The 20,887-nt window shown below is 39.5% G+C and overlaps 1 protein-coding gene across 4 annotated transcripts in view; it reads right to left on the bottom strand.

Annotated features, from left to right (window-relative positions):
• Positions 1-20,887, bottom strand: part of pcnx1 (pecanex 1) — a 279,895-nt gene that overhangs the window by 156,206 nt on the left and 102,802 nt on the right. For all 4 annotated transcript variants that reach the window (XM_043698139.1, XM_043698140.1, XM_043698143.1 and 1 more), the window contains exons 5-6: positions 14,652-14,741; positions 8,594-10,339 (exon numbers count right to left, since the gene is read on the bottom strand). In XM_043698139.1, coding sequence (XP_043554074.1) covers positions 8,594-10,339; positions 14,652-14,741 — 1,836 coding nt within the window. The remainder of the gene's footprint in view (positions 1-8,593; positions 10,340-14,651; positions 14,742-20,887) is intronic.

Here is a 20,887-nt window from a genome sequence, read left to right as displayed (position 1 = left end):
ACAATCATGCCATACAAATGCCAAGCAATAACTATCCTCAACTACAAAGAGTCCATCCATTTACTCTTGACAATCAATAGCATTACTATCACTGATTTCCACCATTAACACTGCCTTGGGAGATACAATTGACTAGAAACTGAATAGGACTAGATATCTATGCACTGTAGCTGCAATAGCAGGTCAGATGCTATGAATCCTGCATCAAGTTACTCACCTGACTCCCCAAAACCTATACACTATCCACAAGGGAGTATGATGGAATATTCCCCACTTGCCTGCTCTAGTGCAGCACCAACAATATTCAAGAACCTCAAACCAGCAGGATAAAACAAACAAAACAGTCTGCTTGACTGGTATCCCATTTCACATTTTTAACTGCTGCCAGTGACTATAATCTACAAGATGCACTGCAACAATTCAAGGCTCCTTAGACAGCACCTTTCAAACCCACAGCCTCTACAAGCGAGAGGGACATGAGCAGCAAATACGTGGCATAATAACTTTAGAATCCCCAACTGGAAAGGAACACCATTTATTGTTGAATATCAAAATAGAGCCACAACTCATGGCGTATTCAGGATAGTCCGAGCCCAGGATTTGCTTTACATTCTGTTCTTCTTGAAGAAACATTTTCTTCAAAACAATAGAAATGTTTTGACATTATCAGAACATTTTTGACTGCTTTGTGAAACTAAATACATGAAGTTACAACATGACATTACCTGGTGACGTGGACACTGCCTCTTCTGAAACCAGGAGAGTCAACTCTTGCTGCAGACAGTTTTAACTCTTCTCATGCATCTTCTGGGGAGCACGGGGTCAGATGTGTTGTCTGAACATTATTAACTCACCGGGTTTCCCTCAGAGTTAAAGTGAATTTTGTTTTTTTTTAAAAACAGGTTTCAAAAACACACAAGGGAGCTAGAAGTCTTGCAAAGACAAAGTCTTTGGAAACAGGAGTACCCTGACAGACTACAATCACTTGAATCTTTAACATATCAGCACTATTTAAAACCACCAAGTCAGGACATAGCTCTTTCCAAAACTGGGATTGATAACATTACTTGGTACAAGTTGCTAGTTCAAGCATGCAATTGATGGAATTGATTGGAATTTTGAAGGGCAAATGAATGCATATCTTCAAATTTTAGTTTACAACAAGAGCCAACAGAAAAGGTCTAGGTGGTTTTAATATGTATCATAATAAAATGGTATAGATTACCTGGGAAGAAATTAACTGTTCATTAATGAAACCTGTTAAACCAACAACTGCTGAGATTGTATATAAAAGAAAACTTGGAATCTGTTGTTAATTTTGAACAATTTTGCATGAAGGAAAGCAGAGTATAATCTAGTGAGATATTTGAAAAAGTGTTCCAGAATCAGTTATAAGGATAACTAATGAGGGCCACACTTAGAATAAAAGAATTCTGACAGAGAAAAAGTGACACAGCATAAATGGAAATGGGGTGATTCACATTGGGTGTAGTTAAATGGAATACATTTAATTAAATTAAAGTGTAGACAGAATGAGATCATTAACAGCGTTCTCTTAGGGATATGCATGACTTTGCCAATGAGTTTTTTTTTATTGGCTGATTTGACCATCACCTGGAAAACTGGAACCAAGCAAAAAGGATACACAGGCATCCTTTGTAATGTTATAATGAAATCAGCCAGGTGGATCACATAGAATATGGACCAGATTAATAGACCCAATCATGGAGCTCTGACTGACAGATATAAACAGGAATGTGAGAGGTTCTCGTCACTTTGAGAGCTGGCTAAGGGAGCTGGCTCAGTGTCAAGGACTCGCCACATGTAATTAAAGGGTGACTTAGTGACAGGCTATTGGCCTCTGTGGAATTATTTCATCCTCAACCAACTTCTGCTCTTTTGAAAATTGGCTAATAACGAATGCAGGGCATGATCCTGAGATATTGATGTAAAAGTGCAAAGTGGTTGTTACATCTGAAGTAACAAACATGAAAGAATACATGGTGAAAATCCACTGAAGAATAGGTCTCAGACATGTACACCTACTTGACAAAATGGTTATTGTGGTCTGGAAGAGCACAAGTAGTTTAAATAGTAGGGAACTGACACATAATTCATAGAAAAAATGACTTTAAAACAATGGAATTGGTATTCGTGAAAAGGAGGTAAACTTAAAAGGATATTTGGCTATTAGATCAAAATTGTTAAGAGATAAAGGGATGTGGACTCTGACAGGAATTATGGCTGAGTGGACAGCCCATCAAATGATATACAGTTACCCCATCTTCAGTGGCTGTACGTACATGTATTCCAGCATTCAAACCAGTGGGTAAAATTGTAAGGTGTTAGGACAGTTAATGAATGAAAGAAGGCTAAGCTAAGACTCAGGAGTAAGGGAACCCCAAGAAGTGTAAGCAGAAGATAACACGAAATGAAATGTTTATTGAAAGCAGGAATAGGTGTGTTAAAATTCTATGGATGTTGAAATCCTACAAAATAAGGAGAAAGTGAGGACTGCAGATGCTGAAAAACGTGCTGCTGGAAAAGCACAGTGCTGAAAAATGTGTTGCTGGACTTATGCCCGAAATGTCGATCGATTCTCCTGCTCCTTGGATGCTGCCTGACCTGTTGTGCTTTTCCAGCAACACATCCTACAAAATAAGACAACTAACGTTGTACAACTAACTTGGGAGGCTTATAAAGTATCTGCTGTTTGGACCAAATTATTACTATGTAGGGATTTAGCAAATTAGTTTAATCCCAGCATGGTTTGGAAGTTTGATAATAACATTCTGTGGGAAACATACCACACACAGATGGATCTGAAAGTCAAAAATACTTGAATTTGTTTGAGCTTTTTAGTTTGACACAATGACATGCACTAACCACTTCATTGTTATCCAGACATCTGTTGTCCTGGAAATGATTACTTTACCTCACATACTAATTTAGCATGTAAGCTTGATTTGTTAAAGACTAACTGCAATGTCATAGTATGTAATACTACCTTTTTGATTTTCAACAGTACACAGCAGCAAATACAATGCCAGTTTATCATCTTACCCAGTCTGCTTGGGTTTATGCAGTGAACACCTGGGTTTTATGGCAAATGATTGCATATTAAGAACAATGGCCAAAAGGCCTAATATGCCAATTCCATACATACCCATACCTTTGAACCAAAATCCATTGCAAAATAGCAGGTGTACTGGCATATGCAGAAGTTACCACTCAATGATATCATCATTCAAGAAACTGGCCCTAACTATATGTATTACCAGAACTCTTACTACCTAATTTGACTGGGGAAACCACTGCCAACTAACATAAGGACAAAATTTATGTTTTATATATAATGCATTTGGAAAAAAACTCAAAGATATTTAAATAAATGCGAGGAGTTACTTTTGGAAAAGCAAATCAGAGCAGGACTGATACATTTAATGGTAAGGTCCTGGGGAGGGTTGCTGAACAAAGTGATCTTGGAGTGCAGGTTCATAGCTCCTTGAAAGTAGAGTCACAGGTAGATAGGATAGTGAAGGTGATGTTTGTTATGCTTTCCTTTATTGGTCAGAGCATTGAGTATAGGAGTTGGGAGGTCACATTGCAGCTGTACAGGACATTGGTTAGGCCACTGTTGGAATATTGCATGCAATGCCCGTCTCCTTCCTATCAGAAGGATGTTATGAAACTTGAAAAGGTTCAGAAAAGATTTACAAGAATGTTGCCAGGGTTGGTGGGTTTGAGCTATAGGTTGGGGCTGTTATCCCTGGCACATCGGAGGCTGAGGGGTGACCTTATGGAGGTTTATAAAATTGTGAGGGGTAGGATAGGATAAACAGACAGGGTCTTTTCCCTGGAATGTGGGAGTCCAGAATTAGAGGGCATAGGTTTAGGATGAGAGGGCAAAGATTTAAAAGGGACCTAAGGGACATTTTCACACAGAGGATGGTGCATGTATGGAATGAGGTGTCAGAGGAAGCGGAGGAGGCTGGTACAATTACAGCATTTAAAAGGCAATTAAATAAATAAGGAGGGTTTGGAGGGATATAGGTCAAGTGCTGGCAAGTGGGACTAGATTAGGTTAGGATGGACGAGTTTCCATGCTGTACATCTATGACTATGACTGTATCACACCGTCAATCCATTAAGCGGGGTTCCTTAGCATGTGACATTTAAGAAATTGTGAGCTTTCCTTGTACAACATCTTATCTGGCAACAGTATACTATGACCTCTTACGGCCAGAAACTACCATGACATACAGCTATAATCGACTGATTTGCATAGCAGACAATTTAGGAAGCCTTCCATTATATCACTACCGGGACATATTTGAGGAATGGTCACTTAAAGCTTCAGCATTACTCTCTTTTTTTGTGGCATTCAATTGTATTCTTGTTTTGTTTCTTGTTTTTATGTACCTGTATAAAAGCCCGCAAACTGTATCACATATATAATCAACTTGCAGTTATTGAACAATATATACATTCAATATATATGTGTAGTGCTAGGCTTAAAACACAAAAACCTCCAAACCAGACCATTAAGGACTAATGGTTAAGGGTTAATTCAACATGACAATGAGCAATTGAAGCAAAATGAAAAAAAAATGAAAGACATCCTGGGAGGTAACTGCATTAACATGATTGCCTGTATGAGCTATTTTTTAATGTAGTTAACACAGAGCTACCTAGGGATGTTTTCAACTTATCTGGGCGGCACGGTGGCACAGTGGTTAGCACTGCTGCCTCACAGTGCCAGAGACCCGGGTTCAATTCCCGCCTCAGGCGACTGTGTGTGGAGTTTGCACATTCTCCCCGTGACTGCGTGGGTTTCCTCCGGGTGCTCCGGTTTCCTCCCATAATCCAAAAATGTGCAGGTTAGGTGAAATGGCCATGTTAAATTGCCCGTAGTGTCAGATGAAGGGTAAGTGTGGGGGAATGGGTCTGGGTGGATTGCGCTTTGGCGGGTCGGTGTGGACTTGTTGGGCCGAAGGGCCTGTTTCCACACTGTAGGTAATCTAATCTTTTGCACAATGGAAAGTCTGGGAAAGTACTGAAAGCAGTGAAAGTACTACAAAATGGTAATGCAGCACATAACCAAAATACTATTAATATCAGGGAGTTTCTCCCATTCATTGGACTTTCACCCACTGGCCAGGTTTGAGAGATCAGGGTAGTAGACTCACAATATCAGACTAAGGTTCCTGAGACCCATGGACTCTGACAAAGCTCCAAGTGCAAGTTATCCAAAGTCCCTGGCATAAAAACAAGGTAATGAGACTCATTAGTTTTCATATATATGAAGTCGCTTAAGCTAATATATAACTATCTGTAACTGGAAAAACAGAAACAAGCAGGCATCTCAAAAGTACGAAGTTCTCAGATTCCAATCAAAACAGAAGAGCCAGATGGTTGGAAAATGAGACCACTAGATGAGGGCTGGGTACTGGCAGGAAGGGCAAAATGAATAAAGCAGAATGATAGGGCAGAACCAAACAATGGGCGAACAAGAAAGTAGAAATACAAAGCAAATCCTCAATAAATCTCTCACTCATCAAGCCACACTAAATTCTGAATTACTTAAATATTGAATGCCACTGTGACATTACCTACAGAGAGAGATTAAAGATTTCAACTGTTTAAAGATGGAAATTTGCTAACTCGTGTTAGCACTTTTCCATAGAATTATGTACAGCTCTGTACTGAAAATCTGAGTCAGGAATTTCTAAATAATCTGTGGGCTTTTAGGGTGGCAAATAAATAAATACTGCATATGGGTATAGTTGGGTAGCTGTTCGATTAGACCAAATTTGACAAAAGTTCAGAGAAAGCAAGACGACTTGTATTTACACAGGGCTTTCATAACTGCCAGATTTATAACAGCATTTTAAGGCTAACAAAGTATCTTTGTCACGTAGGCACTATAGTAATGTAAGAAATGTAGAACTCAATTTATACGCAGTGAACACTCAACGTGATAATGATCGGAATTTCTTTTTAAATGATTGTTGACTGCAGGATAATTACTGGCATACTGGGATCTTTTGTATTCACCCAAGGCGGCTTCAGTTTAACGTCTCATCTAAAATGGGCGGCACTGTGGCTCAGTGGTTAGCACTGCTGCCTCACAGCGCCAGGGACCCGGGTTCGATTCCTGCCTTGGGCGACCGTGCAAACTCCACAGAGGCATTCTCCCAGTGTCTGCGTGGGTTTCCTCCGGGTGCTCCGGTTTCCTCCCACAATCCAAAGATGTGCAGGTCAGGTGAATTGGCTATGCTAAGTTGCCCATAGTGTGAGGTACGTTAGTCAAGGTCTGCATGGGTTACTCTTCGGAGGGAATCTGTGGACTTGTTGGGCCGAAAGGCCTGTTTCCACACTGTAAAGAGTCTAATCATATGGCACTATCAACAGTGCAGCATTCTCTTAGTATTACACTAGAGTGCCTACTTTGATTTTGTGCCCAAGCCCTAAAGTGGAAGTTGGGACCCAAAATTTGGTGACCTAGATGCAAGATGCTAATTATGCGACATTTGATACTTCAAACTAGCTGGCTAATTAACACAAGGTTTTATTATTATAAGGAACCAAAACAAATACTTAATATACTTGGGATAAACTGAATTCCAGTCACACTGAAACAGTAAGGTCAATGATAGTGCTGAACGAAGATTAAAAGTCAAATTTATTATTAATAGGCTTGCTAGTGGTCACAGTATTTTTGATTCGGTGGATGTAGTCTAAGTTTAAAATTATTTAATCCACAGGGTCCCAAGTACAGGTAGTTCGTCTACAATGTGATGATCGCATTCTTGTGCAATCCCGCATTATAGAAAAATCACACTTTAGAAACAGCGCTTAAAGTGTTGGTGATGTAATCACATTACAACGAAACACGTTTCAAAAGTTCGCACTTTAGAAAGTGTCCTCACTTCATCAATCGTGTTACAGCAAAATGACCTCTTACTGAAACATTTTTACCTTGTCATTACCTCATAATGAAAGTACATAATTCAGAAAAATACTCAGAAATGGGACAACTTTCATGAAGCATTAAAATACAGTTTGACACCTCCATTAAAATAGCAAAGGTGCTGCATACCAACTCACTCAGAACCCATTGCTAACATCTGTAAATAATAATTATTCACACCTTAAAATATTCTTACACCATTTTGCAACTGATTTTCAAGGGGTTTTCACTAATTATGCACCAACCAATGCATTAAAGGAGTCCTCCTCAAACTCTAAAATGTCAACATGTCAGCGTCATTGCGAAATACAGGGTGAATTTTCAAAACTGCGCCATGCAATACCACAATGCTCCCACATAATCTTACTAAGTGGTTCCAAATGAAGGCTAAGGACATTTCCACAGAACAAAAGGTGAAATTAGAAATGCATTCTAGAGCTGCTCAGTCATATCTGTTATTGGCAGGACAATTTGGCAATGGGAGATTTCTAACAGCCCATCTGCTACCAACTATTGAATAGCTTGAGAAAGTCAACAGAAACTAATGAGATGAAAAGATTTAACTGAAAATTCAACCGTATCCTTCCCAAGCACACAACGTTTTTAAAAACAATATAAATATATTAAGCAACTAGCTACATGGAGGTACCAAAAAAGGAAGCTCAGAAATATTCCAGTTTTATCTCCCCATTGATGCAAGCACAAACCTAACATGCCCCATTTAGTGTCTATTATTCAGACTGCAGAAAACCAAAAACTGAGAGTTATGTATCTATGAAGAAGTCTGGCCAGCTCATCTGAAGGAGTATTAAAGTCAGTTTCACTTCCTTGTCAAAAGAATTGATCATTCAACAATCTATAAACACAATTTCCTTCAGCATATAGCAAAACGGTATTCTTTCAGAATTCCTTGCTTTGCATCATTAGGATCTATTTACCATTTATGAGCAGTTAATTAGCATTCATTGCTTCCCGCACTGTGGGCAGAAAACATTCCCCACTCAGTTCCATTTAAGGCACTGTACTTTACCAGGATGAGCATTGGAAAACTTCAGTTTCATAGTTATTTGACAAAACCATCATTATACACAGCTATGTTAACCTTTCAAAAGTAGTGCTATTATGTCAGGTCAGGCAAGAAGCATGATCTATTTATGTTATACAACTGTTGTTATTAGATATTCAGCTGAAAGATTATCCAGGAAAAAACTTATTCCTGCTATGAAATGCTAATGCTTGAATTTCGACTAAACTATGGGACTGCATGTATTGTATTTTGTAGTACCTGTAATCCTATCAGTGCATTTGATCAATTTGAAGTGCATTACTACATTCTAAATGTTAATTATCCACCTCCTTAACATAGCTAGCTGTTAGACACTCAGCTCAGCATTCAGCCAGTTACTACTGTACTGGTGTCAGCTGTGCACATTCCATGAGACACTCAACTCAATAAGAATACTTTTTCCAAGTAAATGTGGAACTAATTTTCCTAATGCTGCAAAATATTTCAACTGAAACTTAACAGCAAAGTGAAGCTGGGAAAAACAGATCACTTTATATTAAAAATATTTGTTTATAAAGTAAATAATAATAATGTTTATCTAACAAGCAACCTACCTCCACTGGTCGCTCCTTGGTCTTCTGCTTCAGGAAAAGTTACTTGACTAGGCAAACTATTTCTTGAACGAGTTACTGATTCTAGTTGTGAAGCTCTGCCGATAAGACTAAGCTCATCTATTACCTCTCCCTCCTTGGCTTCCAAGTCTGATTTAGATGTTGTTAAAGGCCTCGCTTTATCTGGTGTGCCTAGTCTGCTAGGGTCACTTAAACAGGCTGCTGTGCCACTATCCAAGCTCAGGACTCTTGCATGAGTCTTGGCACTGGCTGCACTAAGAGTCCTGCGTGTTGATCTTCTCCTGGCATTTGCACAGTTTTCTGAACCAGAGTGAACCTTTAATGCAGCCTCAGAATCAGTGCCTCTTTCTCGAGTCAAGTACTTTGCTTTTAAGACATGATATCGCCCTTCAGGAGAATGACATGAATGCGAGGTGGTGCTGGATGAGCTATCTGAACTGAAACGATGTGCTGAATGCATGCTGGAGGTCCTGCTCAGGTCACTTTGATCACTGGAGTCCTCATCTGGACAAAAACCGCTATTGCTAGTTTTGACTCCAGCCACGGCACGAAAGGACACATACTCCCTATGCCGGCTTGAATCAAAACTGCTGGCTCTTTTTTTCCCCGCCTTTCTTCGGTTTGACTTATGTGTAGAAGCAGCTCGGTGAATAAAGTTAGTAGACTTAGGCCTCACATCCCCATCTTTTTGTTTAACAGTTTCATCCTTTAGTGTTTGTATATCAATTGAGAAAGAAGGCTTTTCAACAACTTCTACTGCTTGCTCAGTCATTGCCTCTTTAAGCGGCACACCTTGCTGTTTCCGTATATCGATAGTCAATTCATTAGCATGAGGGTTTTTGTTGGCATCACCTGACCCATTGAGATTCTCTTCAGTTTCCACTGGGCCAGAAGTCTGCATCTGATCAGAAATCTGCATCGGGTCAAAAGTCTGGCCAAGATCTTGACTGCAACCATCATCTTTGCCTGCAGCATGTAAATTTATCCTTTTGGTATTAGTCCTTTTTTCCAATTTGCTGGTGCTTTCTGGTTCACTACTATACCCGTTTTTCTCACAAATTTTTTTCTCGGAGCTGTGCTCATCAGCTGAGGTTTCTGCTTGTTCTGAAAGAATGCTCTCCACATGGGTTGAGCTTGTTTGCTCACTCTTATAACTGCTGATGGTACTATTAGTGTCTCGATCTGTCCCACTACAGTAGCTTTCCGTTGACCCACTACTTCTGGTGCTGAGACTCTGCAAACTATCAACGCTGTTATCTGTTTTTAGAGGCTTATTGACTTCCGATTTGGATGATGGCTGGGAAGCACCACTTTTGGCTAAGTCATCTAGCTGAAAAACACCAGCACAACAAGAGTTTTCAGTCAACGAGTCCTTGGATCCCGAAAGTGGTTTGGAACTTTCTAATTCACAGACAGTGTCTAATCCTCTCCTTTGTTGAAAGAGAGCAAAATCACTGAGAGATGTGTCTGGAAAAGCCACTGCTGAACTTGAAGTCCTTGGCACACCCCTAGGCCTATGGTCTTTCCTGTAAGACAGGGAATGCAAGGGTACTAGGGAGGCTGCTTCTGTGTCACAGGTAGCTGACAATGAATGCTCAGTGTGGTGGTAGCACATGTTGTCATTTGGATCCACTGGAAAGTCTTGAGCACCTGAAGATGTTAGCGTGTTGTTTGATACGAAAGAATCATTCGGCACTACTTGGAAAAGTTTGGAATCGAGTGCCAGATCTGTGGCAAGAAAGGGTAAGTGTTAAACGTTTGTACAACTCCCAACATCCCTGTAGTATATCATTAGAATCAGATTCTACTGTTTTCACATTATGGTAATAAAGAATTAAAATTTTACAATTCCCATTAACCAGGATTATCACATGATACTTTACACTTTATAACTAACTTTAGATCTATTGAACTGTAAAAATAATGAGACAAGGTTAATATTTCTGACTTGCTTTCAAGTTACACATTTAACACAAGAAAAAATCGTAAGTCATGACGGAAATGTAAAAAAAATGCAAGTGTACAAGAGGCTGGAGGTGGATGAAAAAGACAGTTTAAAAAAAGGATTAGAAGCTTAGGGGGTTTGCAGAGTTAACGAGACAAGACCACTTGGATATTTTAAGCAAAAAGATGAAAAGTGGTTGTGTTGGGAGCCAGCCAGTGTGAACAGAGGTAGTTGACAAAAGGGGTGGATATGAGTAGGACAATGAGTTTAAGTTTATGGAGAGCAATGATTGAGTGGTTAGCCAAGGGACCATCAAATACATGAGTCTAAAATATCAAATGAAGGGATAAGAATCTCAGTGGAAGATGAAGTAAAATGGGAAAATGACCTTATGGATGCAGAAAAGGGCAGTCCTGTAATGGGAATGATTGGTATCAAAGGCAAAATTTAGGGAATCAAGTTTGCAGTCTGGTCAAGGTTGAGATGATGACCAGGAGTTAATGGTGAATCCAAAGCTTTTGAGGCTGTGGGATTGAGTGTACGCATGAAGGAAATATTTCAGCCTTAATGCAGACTTGATGGGCTGAATAGCTTATCTCCTATGTCTTATGGTCTAACAAACTCAAATGGTTACCTATTATTTATGCTCCAGTTATCTGCTTCACAAGTTATTCACTAAACGTTTTGTAAATCAGAGCCATTAGCATTGTTCTAAAGTAGGGTCACTGAATCTGTAACATGAACTCTGATTTCTCACCACAGACACTGTCTAACCTCCTGAGATTTTCCAAAAAATTCAATTTTTGCAGCATTAACATTGCCTCTGTGCACTGCCTTTCAAAGTAGTAACCACCCTTCAGTGAATTAACTTGGCCTCATTGTCCAATAAAGATTAAATTAGACAGGTTGTTCTGAGCAAAAGTTAAAGTGAATGCACAGTTTCATTTCTGCAATCAACACTCTCTAAAATGTACTAATTGTATTTTCAAATTAGAGTCTTCATCAAAAAATAATTTTAGGCTCACTCTTTCCTTCTCCAACCTCCCAACATGCCACATCTTTTGCTTGCAGCCTTTCTCCTAAACATTTAGATTATTATCCCTCCCATCCTTGCCTCTCTCCCAGACCCTCCTTCCCATCGACTATCACTTGCTGCCTTCTATGGAGAGCATCCCTCCAGAGCCCTTTCCCACAGCAAGATTTAGGAAGGAGCAACCAAGGTTTGAGAGAAGAAAGAAGCAAGCGAGAAAAAGAGCACCAAATGGAAGTTGCAAGGAGAAGGGTTGGCAAGAAGGAAAGTTGGCAAAATGGAAGTTGGCAAACAGGAGATTCATGAGCAGGAGAGCAGGGAGGGAAGCAGTGAATTGGGAGGTTCAGAAGGGTCAAGAGTGATAAATGGGAGAGGCAGTAAACAGGAGCACATCATTCGCATCAATTAAATATGCTTGATAACGGAGTTAAAGCTTCTTCCAGGTGGAATTAGATAGGCAATTAAAGGGGACTAATGAATACAGTATATTTGGATTTCCAAAAAGGTAGAGTATTTTACAAGACAATGGTTCACTGAGTTGGAGGTTATCTTCGGTTTGATAGAAAATGCATTAAAGGACAGAAAACAGAGAATAGGAATACACAAGTTAGCAGTCAGAGGTGCCACAGGGATCAGTGATGTGATTTCAGGTTTTTACAATTTATATTAATGGCATAGAAGTGACCCACAAGCCATATCTAGCTTTACCAACAAAGCTAAGTGGGAAAGTAAGCTGTGGGGTGGACACATGGGACAACATTGCCAATCTATTTATTTAACATTAAAACTGTGCCCAATGATCTGAAAAGAATTGAAGACAGAGGATACATGAGCAGGCAATATAACGAAAGAGGGAGTTTAATGTGGGACAATGAGCTAAGTCATCAGAAAAACTGATTATTGTAAATTTCAACTATTGATCTGTCATGCAACACGTTTCAGATTGCCTTTTCGAACACCCAAGTACAATTTTAGCTAACAGTTATCCTTTCCCTGTCCTGTTAGCTATATCCTCTATTAGTCAAGCTGAACTTTATGAAACATGCTAACTCTGCTTGATTACATCAAAATTTTCTTAAGTGCATTGTCAAAGCTTACTTAAAAATAAATTTCAGCATTTTTGTGAGTACCGATGTCAAGTTAACTAGCTGATCATTTCTTTTTTTTTCTGTTCTTGTTTCTTGAATAGCGGTGTAACATTTGGAAACTCTCAATCCATTTGAGCCATTCTACAATCCAAAAAATATTTAGGAAATTTAATTACAGAACAGATTGAAACAGGACAGTCACTATCCCTACAGCTATCTTAAAACCCAAGGATGTAGACCACCAGGTCTTGTGGATTTGTCAGTGTTTAGTCATTTTAGTTTCTACAGCTCTTATTATTTGTTTGTTTATTTATTTAAATATTTAAAGTTTCTGGATCCTATTACTCCCTTAAGCACCTTATAGATTTGCTATGGTAAATTATTTGTCCAATATTTCTGCCTCATTTTCCATAATAATTTCTCCTAAAGACTAAAGTCTATTTTAACTAATCTCCTTCTTGCATACACGCACACAACAGTTCCTACATGCTATTTTTATATTCATAGCTACTTTACTCCTACATTATTTTTTCCTTTCATCTCAACTGTTGTGGGTGGCACGGTGGCACAGTGGTTAGCACTGTTGCCTCACAGTGCCAGAGACCCGGGTTCAATTCCCGCCTCAGGCGACTGACTGTGTGGAGCGTGCACATTTTCCCCGTGTCTGCGTGGGTTTCCTCCGGGTGCTCCGGTTTCCTCCCACAGTCCAAAAATATGCAGGTCAGGTGAATTGGCCACGCTAAATTGCCCGTAGTGTTAGGTGCAGGGGTAAATGTAGGGGAATGGGTCTGGGTGGGTTGCGCTTTGGCGGGTCGGTGTGGACTTGTTGGGCCGAAGGGCCTGTTTCCACACTGGAAGTAATCTAATCTAATCTAATCTTTTAGGTTGCCCTTTCCTGACTTATAAAGACCTTCCAATGCTCAGGCTTGTGACACTCTTCTCAATAATACACACAAACCTTAATCTGTATCATCCTTCACTTTCCTGATAAGCCACTGATCATCTTCCAGATGTCATTACTAATTTTATTTGTCCACTGACCTGAAAACTTAATTCCTCCATGTTTATTACTTGCCTTTGTTACAAGATCCAATTATTCCTTGTTTTAAGTACTGTCAACAGTATAACCTTTGTTTGAGGGAGTCTATAAATTACTCACGAAAATTTCCTGACCTTTGTTATTCTTAATCTCCCCCAATAGCGATCCTATTTCCTGATCTTCTGAGCCGAGATCTTTTCTTTCTACTGTCCTTATGTCATCCTTTATTATCAAGTGATTCTTCATTTTGCACTCTATTTTGCTCAAACATAGTCAAGTCGCAATCGCATCTCTATAAACAAGATTAGATGAAACTATTTATCTCTTTTTGCACCGCTTGTTTGGCCATCTTATTGTGAATGCGTTGTCCATTCCAATAAAGTCATTTTTTTTAAAAACCACTATGGTTACATGGACCTTGTATGCTGACATACTCTTACCATAAGTCCCACCCTTCCTATGCAATGCAATTGGTTTCACTCAAATCATTGCACTACTCTTTTGCTTTGACTATTCCCTTTAGAATCACTTCTCACTCTTTGTCAGCATTAACTCCTTTCCACTAGTCAGAACTTGCCAGCTTGCCAATCCCAGTGCAGTTTAAGTAGAGCATTCTTTAATGGAACAGTTCCTCTTTTTGTACTAAATGGTGCCAGAGATATACATAGATATTATTCTCAAGATTCTGAATGCTCCATCAAATCTTTACACAATTTAATTAAGCTAACTTATCAGATGCATGTTTATTGTGAAGTTAAAACTTATGATAACAGATCAGGGTTAAATTTCATTATTCCTCAAAAACTGTAGTGCAACAATAAACTGGCAATTTTATATGAAATGAAATAGAATGTCAGCAAAATTCTGTGCAATCTTTCATAAATGTAAGAAAATGTTTTGTATTGTTTGCTAGTCAAATCACTGCAGTCCAAGCTCACCTTGTTCATCATTCGCATCTCTGTACAAACTGCAGCTCTGACCCAGGCTCAAACTAACATCTTCAGAAGTTTTTGCAGTTTCTTCATCTCCTACAGTGGACACACACAAAAAAACAGTCAATCTTCCAAATGATTGAAATAATGTAGAACATAGAACAGTACAACACAGGAACAACCCTTTGTCTGTGCTAACCATGAAACCATTCTAAACTAATCTCATCTTCCTGCACATGGTTCATATCCCTCTACCTATCTGTCTGTCTATATGCCTGTCTAAATGCTTCTTAAACATTGCTACTATATCTGTTTCTACCACCTCCCCTAGCACCGAGTTCCAGCCAACTACCTCCTTCTAAATTAAAAAACGTTGCCTCGCTCACCTCTTCGAAACTTTCCAACTCTCACTTTATACCTATGCCCTTAGTATTTGACATTTCCACTCTGGAGAAAAGACACCAACTATTCACCTTATCCATGCCTCGCATAATTTTATATACTTCTATCGGGTTGCCCCTCAAGCTCCGACGCTCTGGTGAAAACAATCTAAGTTTGTCCAACATATTATAGCTAATACACCCAATCCAGGCAATATTCTGGGAAACCTCTTTTGTACCTTCTCCAAAGCCTCCACTTCCTTCCTATAGTGTGACAACCATAACTATACACAATAAACCAAATGTCTAACTAAAATTCTATGTAGATGCAACATGACCTGTCAACTTATGTATTTAGTGCCCTGACTGATAAAGGCAAGCATGCTGCATGCCTTCTTTACCATCTTATACACTTGTGTTGCCACTTTCGGGGAGCTATGGATTTGCACCCCAATATTTCTCTGCATATCAATGCTCCTAAGGGTCTTGCATTTACTGTATTCTTTCATCTTTCTTTTGACCTCCCAAAATATGTCACCTCACTCGTGTCTGGATAAAATTCATGTACCATTTCTCTGCCCAACTTTCAAACTGATCAATACCTTTTTTAATTCACTCATGGGATGTGGGCATCACTGGGTGGCTAGCATTTATTGCCCATCTCTAGCTTCTCTTGAATCGCTGCAGTCCATGTGCTGCAATTGATCCACAATGCCGTTATGGAGAGAACTTAGCGACAGTGAAGGAAATGGTGATATATTTCCAAGACAGGATGGAGAGTGGCTTGAAAGGGAACGTCCAGGTGATAGTGTTCCCATGTATTTGCTACTTTTGTCCTTCTAGATGGAAGTGGTCATGGTTTAGAAGGTGCTGCCTAAGGATCTTTGGTGAATTTCTGCAGTGCACCTTGTATACAGTATACAATGCTACTACTGAGCATCAGTGGCGGATGAGTGGGTGCTCATGAATGTATGAGCAAAAAGTGAGGTCTGCAGATGCTGGAGATCAGAGCTGAAAATGTGTTGCTGGAAAAGCGCAGCAGGTCAGGCAGCATCCAGGGAACAGGAGAATCGACGTTTCGGGCATGCCCTTCTTCAGGAATTTCATGAATGTATACCAATCAAGCAAACTGCTTTGTCCTGAATGATGTCAAGTTTGAATGTTGTTGGAGCCAAACCCATCCAGACAAGTGGGGAGCTTCATCACACTCCAGACTTGTACTTTGTAGATGGTGGACAGGCTTTGGGGAGTCAGTAGGCAGGTTACTTGCCATAGTATTACTAGTCTCTGACCTGTTCTTGGATTCAGTGTGTTTATGGCCAGTTGAGATTTCTGGTCAATGGCAAACCTCAAGGTATTGATCGTGGGGGATTCAATGATGGTAATACCATTGGATGTCAAGGGCAGTGGTTAGATTGTCTCTTATTGGAGAGGTCATTACCTGGCATTTGTGTGGTGCAAATAATACTTGCAGCTTATCTGCCCAACCTAAATATTGCCGAAGTCTTCCTGCAATTGAACATGGACTGCTTTTGTATTTGAGGAGTCTCAAATAGTGCCGAGCATTGTGCAATCAACAGTGAACAAGCCCATTTCTGACCTTATGATGCAGGGAACTGATGAAGCAACTAAAGACATTTGCTCCAATGGAATTCCTGGAGATATCCTGGAACTGAGATGACTGACCTCCAACAACCACAACCATTTTCTTATGTGCCAGGTACGACTCCAACCAGTGGAGAGTTTGCCCCTGATACCAGTTTTGGTAGGATGCATCTTGATGCCACACTTGGTTGAAAGTGGCCTTGAAGTCAAGGGCTGTCACTCTCACCTTACCTCTGGAATTCAGCTCTATCTTTTGCTGTATCCTTCCTCATTATCGACAACTCCACCAATTCTCATGTTGTCTGCAAATTTATTAATCATACTACCGACATTTTCATCCAAATCATTTACTAAAATTACAACACTGATCCTAGCAGAACACCATTGGTCATAGACCTCCAGTCAGAAAAACATACCCCACAGTCACCCTCAGTCGTACATGACCAAGCCAATTTTGTATCCAACTTACCATGGATCCCATGTGTCTTAATTTTCTGGACCAGCCTACCTTGAGTGACCTAGTCAAATGCTTAAGTAAAGTCCATATAGACAGCATACACCCCCTACACGCGCAAATCCTATAGATTACTTCCCTGAAAATTTCAAATCAACTTCTGCCCTCACAAAATCATGCTGATGATCCCCAATAAGTCCATTCTTCTCCAAATGGGAGTATATCATGTTCCTAAGAATATTCTCCAATAATTCCCCTACTACTGATATAATGCTCACCAGCCTATAATCTTTAGATCATCCTGTTACTCTTCTTAAACAAAAAGAATAATACTATCTATTCTCCAGTCTCCTGGGGAGGCTCCAGAAATCTCCTCCCTTGCCTTCCTCAGTATCCTGGGATAGATCCTATCAGGCTCTGGGGATTTATCTACCATAATGTGTTGCAAGACACCCAACACCACTACCTCATTACGATCAATATGCCCTAGAATATGAACATACCCCTCCTGAATTTTCCCATTATCCATGTCATTCTTTATCCTGTGAATCAATGGTGACTTTCCCTTCAGAAAACATTTCACCACGCATGACTAAGTATTCCGCTTGTACGAATACAGAGTTACAATGATTTTATGGGCCAATCCAGAATGCCGGCTCAAGTACAATCTGCAAGAATGCTTCAGTATTCATGTATTATCCCTCCTACAAGATAACTGAGGAGAAAAACCCACAGTATGGTGAATTGTGAACCAGGAAGAAAAATAATGACTGTTAAGTCATACAGACAGTAGAGAAAAAGTACACCTCCTACATTTGCCAACCATTTTATCTGGTATATGCTGCTTTTATTTTTTCATATCAACTTCATGCCCTTTTAAAGAACCCCTGGTAATTTATAAAATAATTGCTGAATCTTTCCACATCATGACACAAATTGATGATAAAATAAAATTGTTGACAAATTTTATAACACAAAGCGAACTTATTACTTAAACACAAGGTAATTGTAATACAAAGTTATCTATAACATTTCTGGTTAAGTTCTCCACCCTTTAAAACAGAATGAATCTCCTTTTATAACCTTACGTAAGTGAACTTATTGCCAGTGGCATAAAGCTTTGATGATCAGAACTAAAATCTGAAACAGGACTCTAAGTTTCCATTGGCCAGTTTGTCTGGGGTTGAATCACTTGCACTTTTCAGTAAGCTGAGCACAGCAATGAGCCAGTTTGCCTATGAATATCACTTTTGTCTCTGCTTTCTTACTTTGAATGATCAATTTTCATGAACCACAAATTTTCATTCCACTGATTAACACCGCAAGGTGTACTTTATTTATTTGAAAAATTATCTTCCTAAAGGGTAAGTTCAAGTAGTAAGTTTTATTAATTGAAAAGTAAATCTTGAGGTTTTAAAACCTGACTTGCCATGTGATGGAACCTTTTCTGATGCTGAGGTATAACTCAGTATTTTGAAATCTTGATATGCAATTTGGCTCAGAGTTAATAATAGCTTCAAACAAAAAAAAATCACACAACTAGAAAAGTAAATCATCACTGAAAACTTTAGCTCATGCACCAGCAATATTTAAGAAATAAAGTTAAGTTTTACTCAAGTATTTCATGTGTCTTTGAGCTCTATGTTTTACCCAGTTAAGAAATTTTGCATTATCATATGTTAGCAGTGAGTCAATTGCACAACTGACTTGATGATGATTCACTATGTTTTATTGGCAAGCATATGGAAGTCACATTGCTATTTAAAATCAGGTGGAAAATTGGATTCTACTGTTTTGTTATAGCACATTGCTGCACCAACACTTCTAGAAACTGGCATTCCAAAATTTTGAATACCAGGTTGCAAAGTCTCAGTTGTACTTTTATAAAGTAGATAAACCTCACAGCAGCAAGACAACAAATAATCAATGCCTTGCTAAACCCAAAGTAACATCAGTTCAATTGCACAGCACAGAACGTGTTTTGTAAGATGCCAATAGCTTATCAACATAATTTTGTCTTACACCCTATCGTTACACAATGGTAATCTGAAGCATTTGCTGAATACACTTGAAGTGGCACTGAGCAGAATTATGTACATCAAAACATATAAAAATATCATAAAATGGCAATAGTTTAATGCTAAATTCATTTCAAAATATTTATGAATGGCACACCAAACTCACTCTGGCTTATCAAGTACTACATAGAAGCATAGAGAATAGAGGCAGGAATGGGTCATTTGACGTTTCTAGGCAAATATATCAATTGTATTGGATATCTTCAATAATTTGTTATTCATTTTCGACAATAAATTGTATTGAACAAAACAATCCACAAACCAATTTTCCCAATTTTAAATCAAATCCTAAAAAACATTTAACAGCAGTAAATTCAGTTCAAAGTCCAATCAAATTGAACTCAGTCACCACCTTTGCAGGTGGACTCTCACAATTGCATAAATATGCTTGATACAATCCTTTAATTACCACACTTTTCTCCTTCCATGAAATGCCAACTATTAATTAAGGGATCTGTTGATGCAGGATAAGTTATTAAAAAATTGAATGATTTTGAATGCGAGTTTCAGAGACCAGGGGATAGAAGGAGGTTAGCTACTTTTATTTTCCTTAAAGATCATGCCATTCTTCGGGTGAACCTGCTCAGTGCAGATTCCAAGTGTTCAATTTCACCCTAAGCTGACCAGATATCTCAACAATCCTCAAAGCTATCCACTTTAATTCTCAGCCCATACTTGACCCCACAACAACTCTCACTGCAACTTCAGATTTAATTTCACTAATAGCCTCAACAAAAATTTCAAGCTCCAAGGGGCAGCACGGGCTCAGTGGTTAGCACTGCTGCCTCTCAGCGCCAGGTTTGTTCCTAGTCTCGGGTAACTGTCTGTGTAGAGTTTGCACATTCTCCCTGTGTATGCATGGGCTTCCTCTGGATGCTCTGTTTTCCTGCCACACTCTAAAGGTGTGCAGGTTCGGTGAGTGAACTGGCCATGCCAAATTGTCCATAGTGTTCAAGGATGTGTTGGTTATGTGCATTAGTCAGAGGTAAATGTATAGTAATGGGGGGACGGGAATGGTCTGGGTGGGATAGTCTTCGGAAGGTTGGTGCAGACTTGTTGGGCCAAATGGCCTGTTTCCACGCTAGAGAGATTCTATGAGAGCTCCAGTTTTCATTAGTTCTAACTTATCCAAATTTCCTCCTGTCCACAATTTCATGCATCAAGTTCAGTTCACTCCTAAGCCATTCTTTTTTGCGTACTTGCTCCATTACCCCATTTATTGCTGTGGTTCTGTTCGCTGAGCTGGAAGTTTTTGTTGCAAACGTTTCGTCCCCTGGCTAGGTGACATCCTCAGTACTTGGGAGCCTCCTGTGAAGCACTTCTGTGGTGTTTCCTCCGGCATTTATAGTGTGGCCTGTCCCTGCCACTTCCGGTTGTCAGTTTCTGCTGTCCGCTGTAGTGGCCGGTATATTGGGTCCAGGTCAATGTGTTTGTTGATGGAGTTTGTGGATGAGTTTGTGGCTTGCCCTATAATGGTAGTGTTGTCCCAGTCGAATTCATGTTGCTTGTCGTCTGCGTGTGTGGCTACTAGGATAGCTGGTCGTGTCGTTTCGTGGCTAGTTGATGTTCGTGGATGCGGATCGTTAGCTGTCTTCCTGTTTGTCCTATATAGTGTTTTGTGCAGTCCTTGCATGGGATTTTGTACACTGTTAGTTTTGCTCATGCTGGGTATCGGGTCCTTCGTTTTGGTGAGTTGTTGTCTGAGAGTGGCTGTTGGTTTGTGTG

This window comes from Chiloscyllium plagiosum, chromosome 10 (genome assembly GCF_004010195.1).
Source record: "Chiloscyllium plagiosum isolate BGI_BamShark_2017 chromosome 10, ASM401019v2, whole genome shotgun sequence".
Lineage (NCBI taxonomy): Eukaryota > Metazoa > Chordata > Chondrichthyes > Orectolobiformes > Hemiscylliidae > Chiloscyllium > Chiloscyllium plagiosum.
Note: the sequence above shows the minus strand (reverse complement) of the source record. Positions and strands in the feature narration are given on the sequence as shown.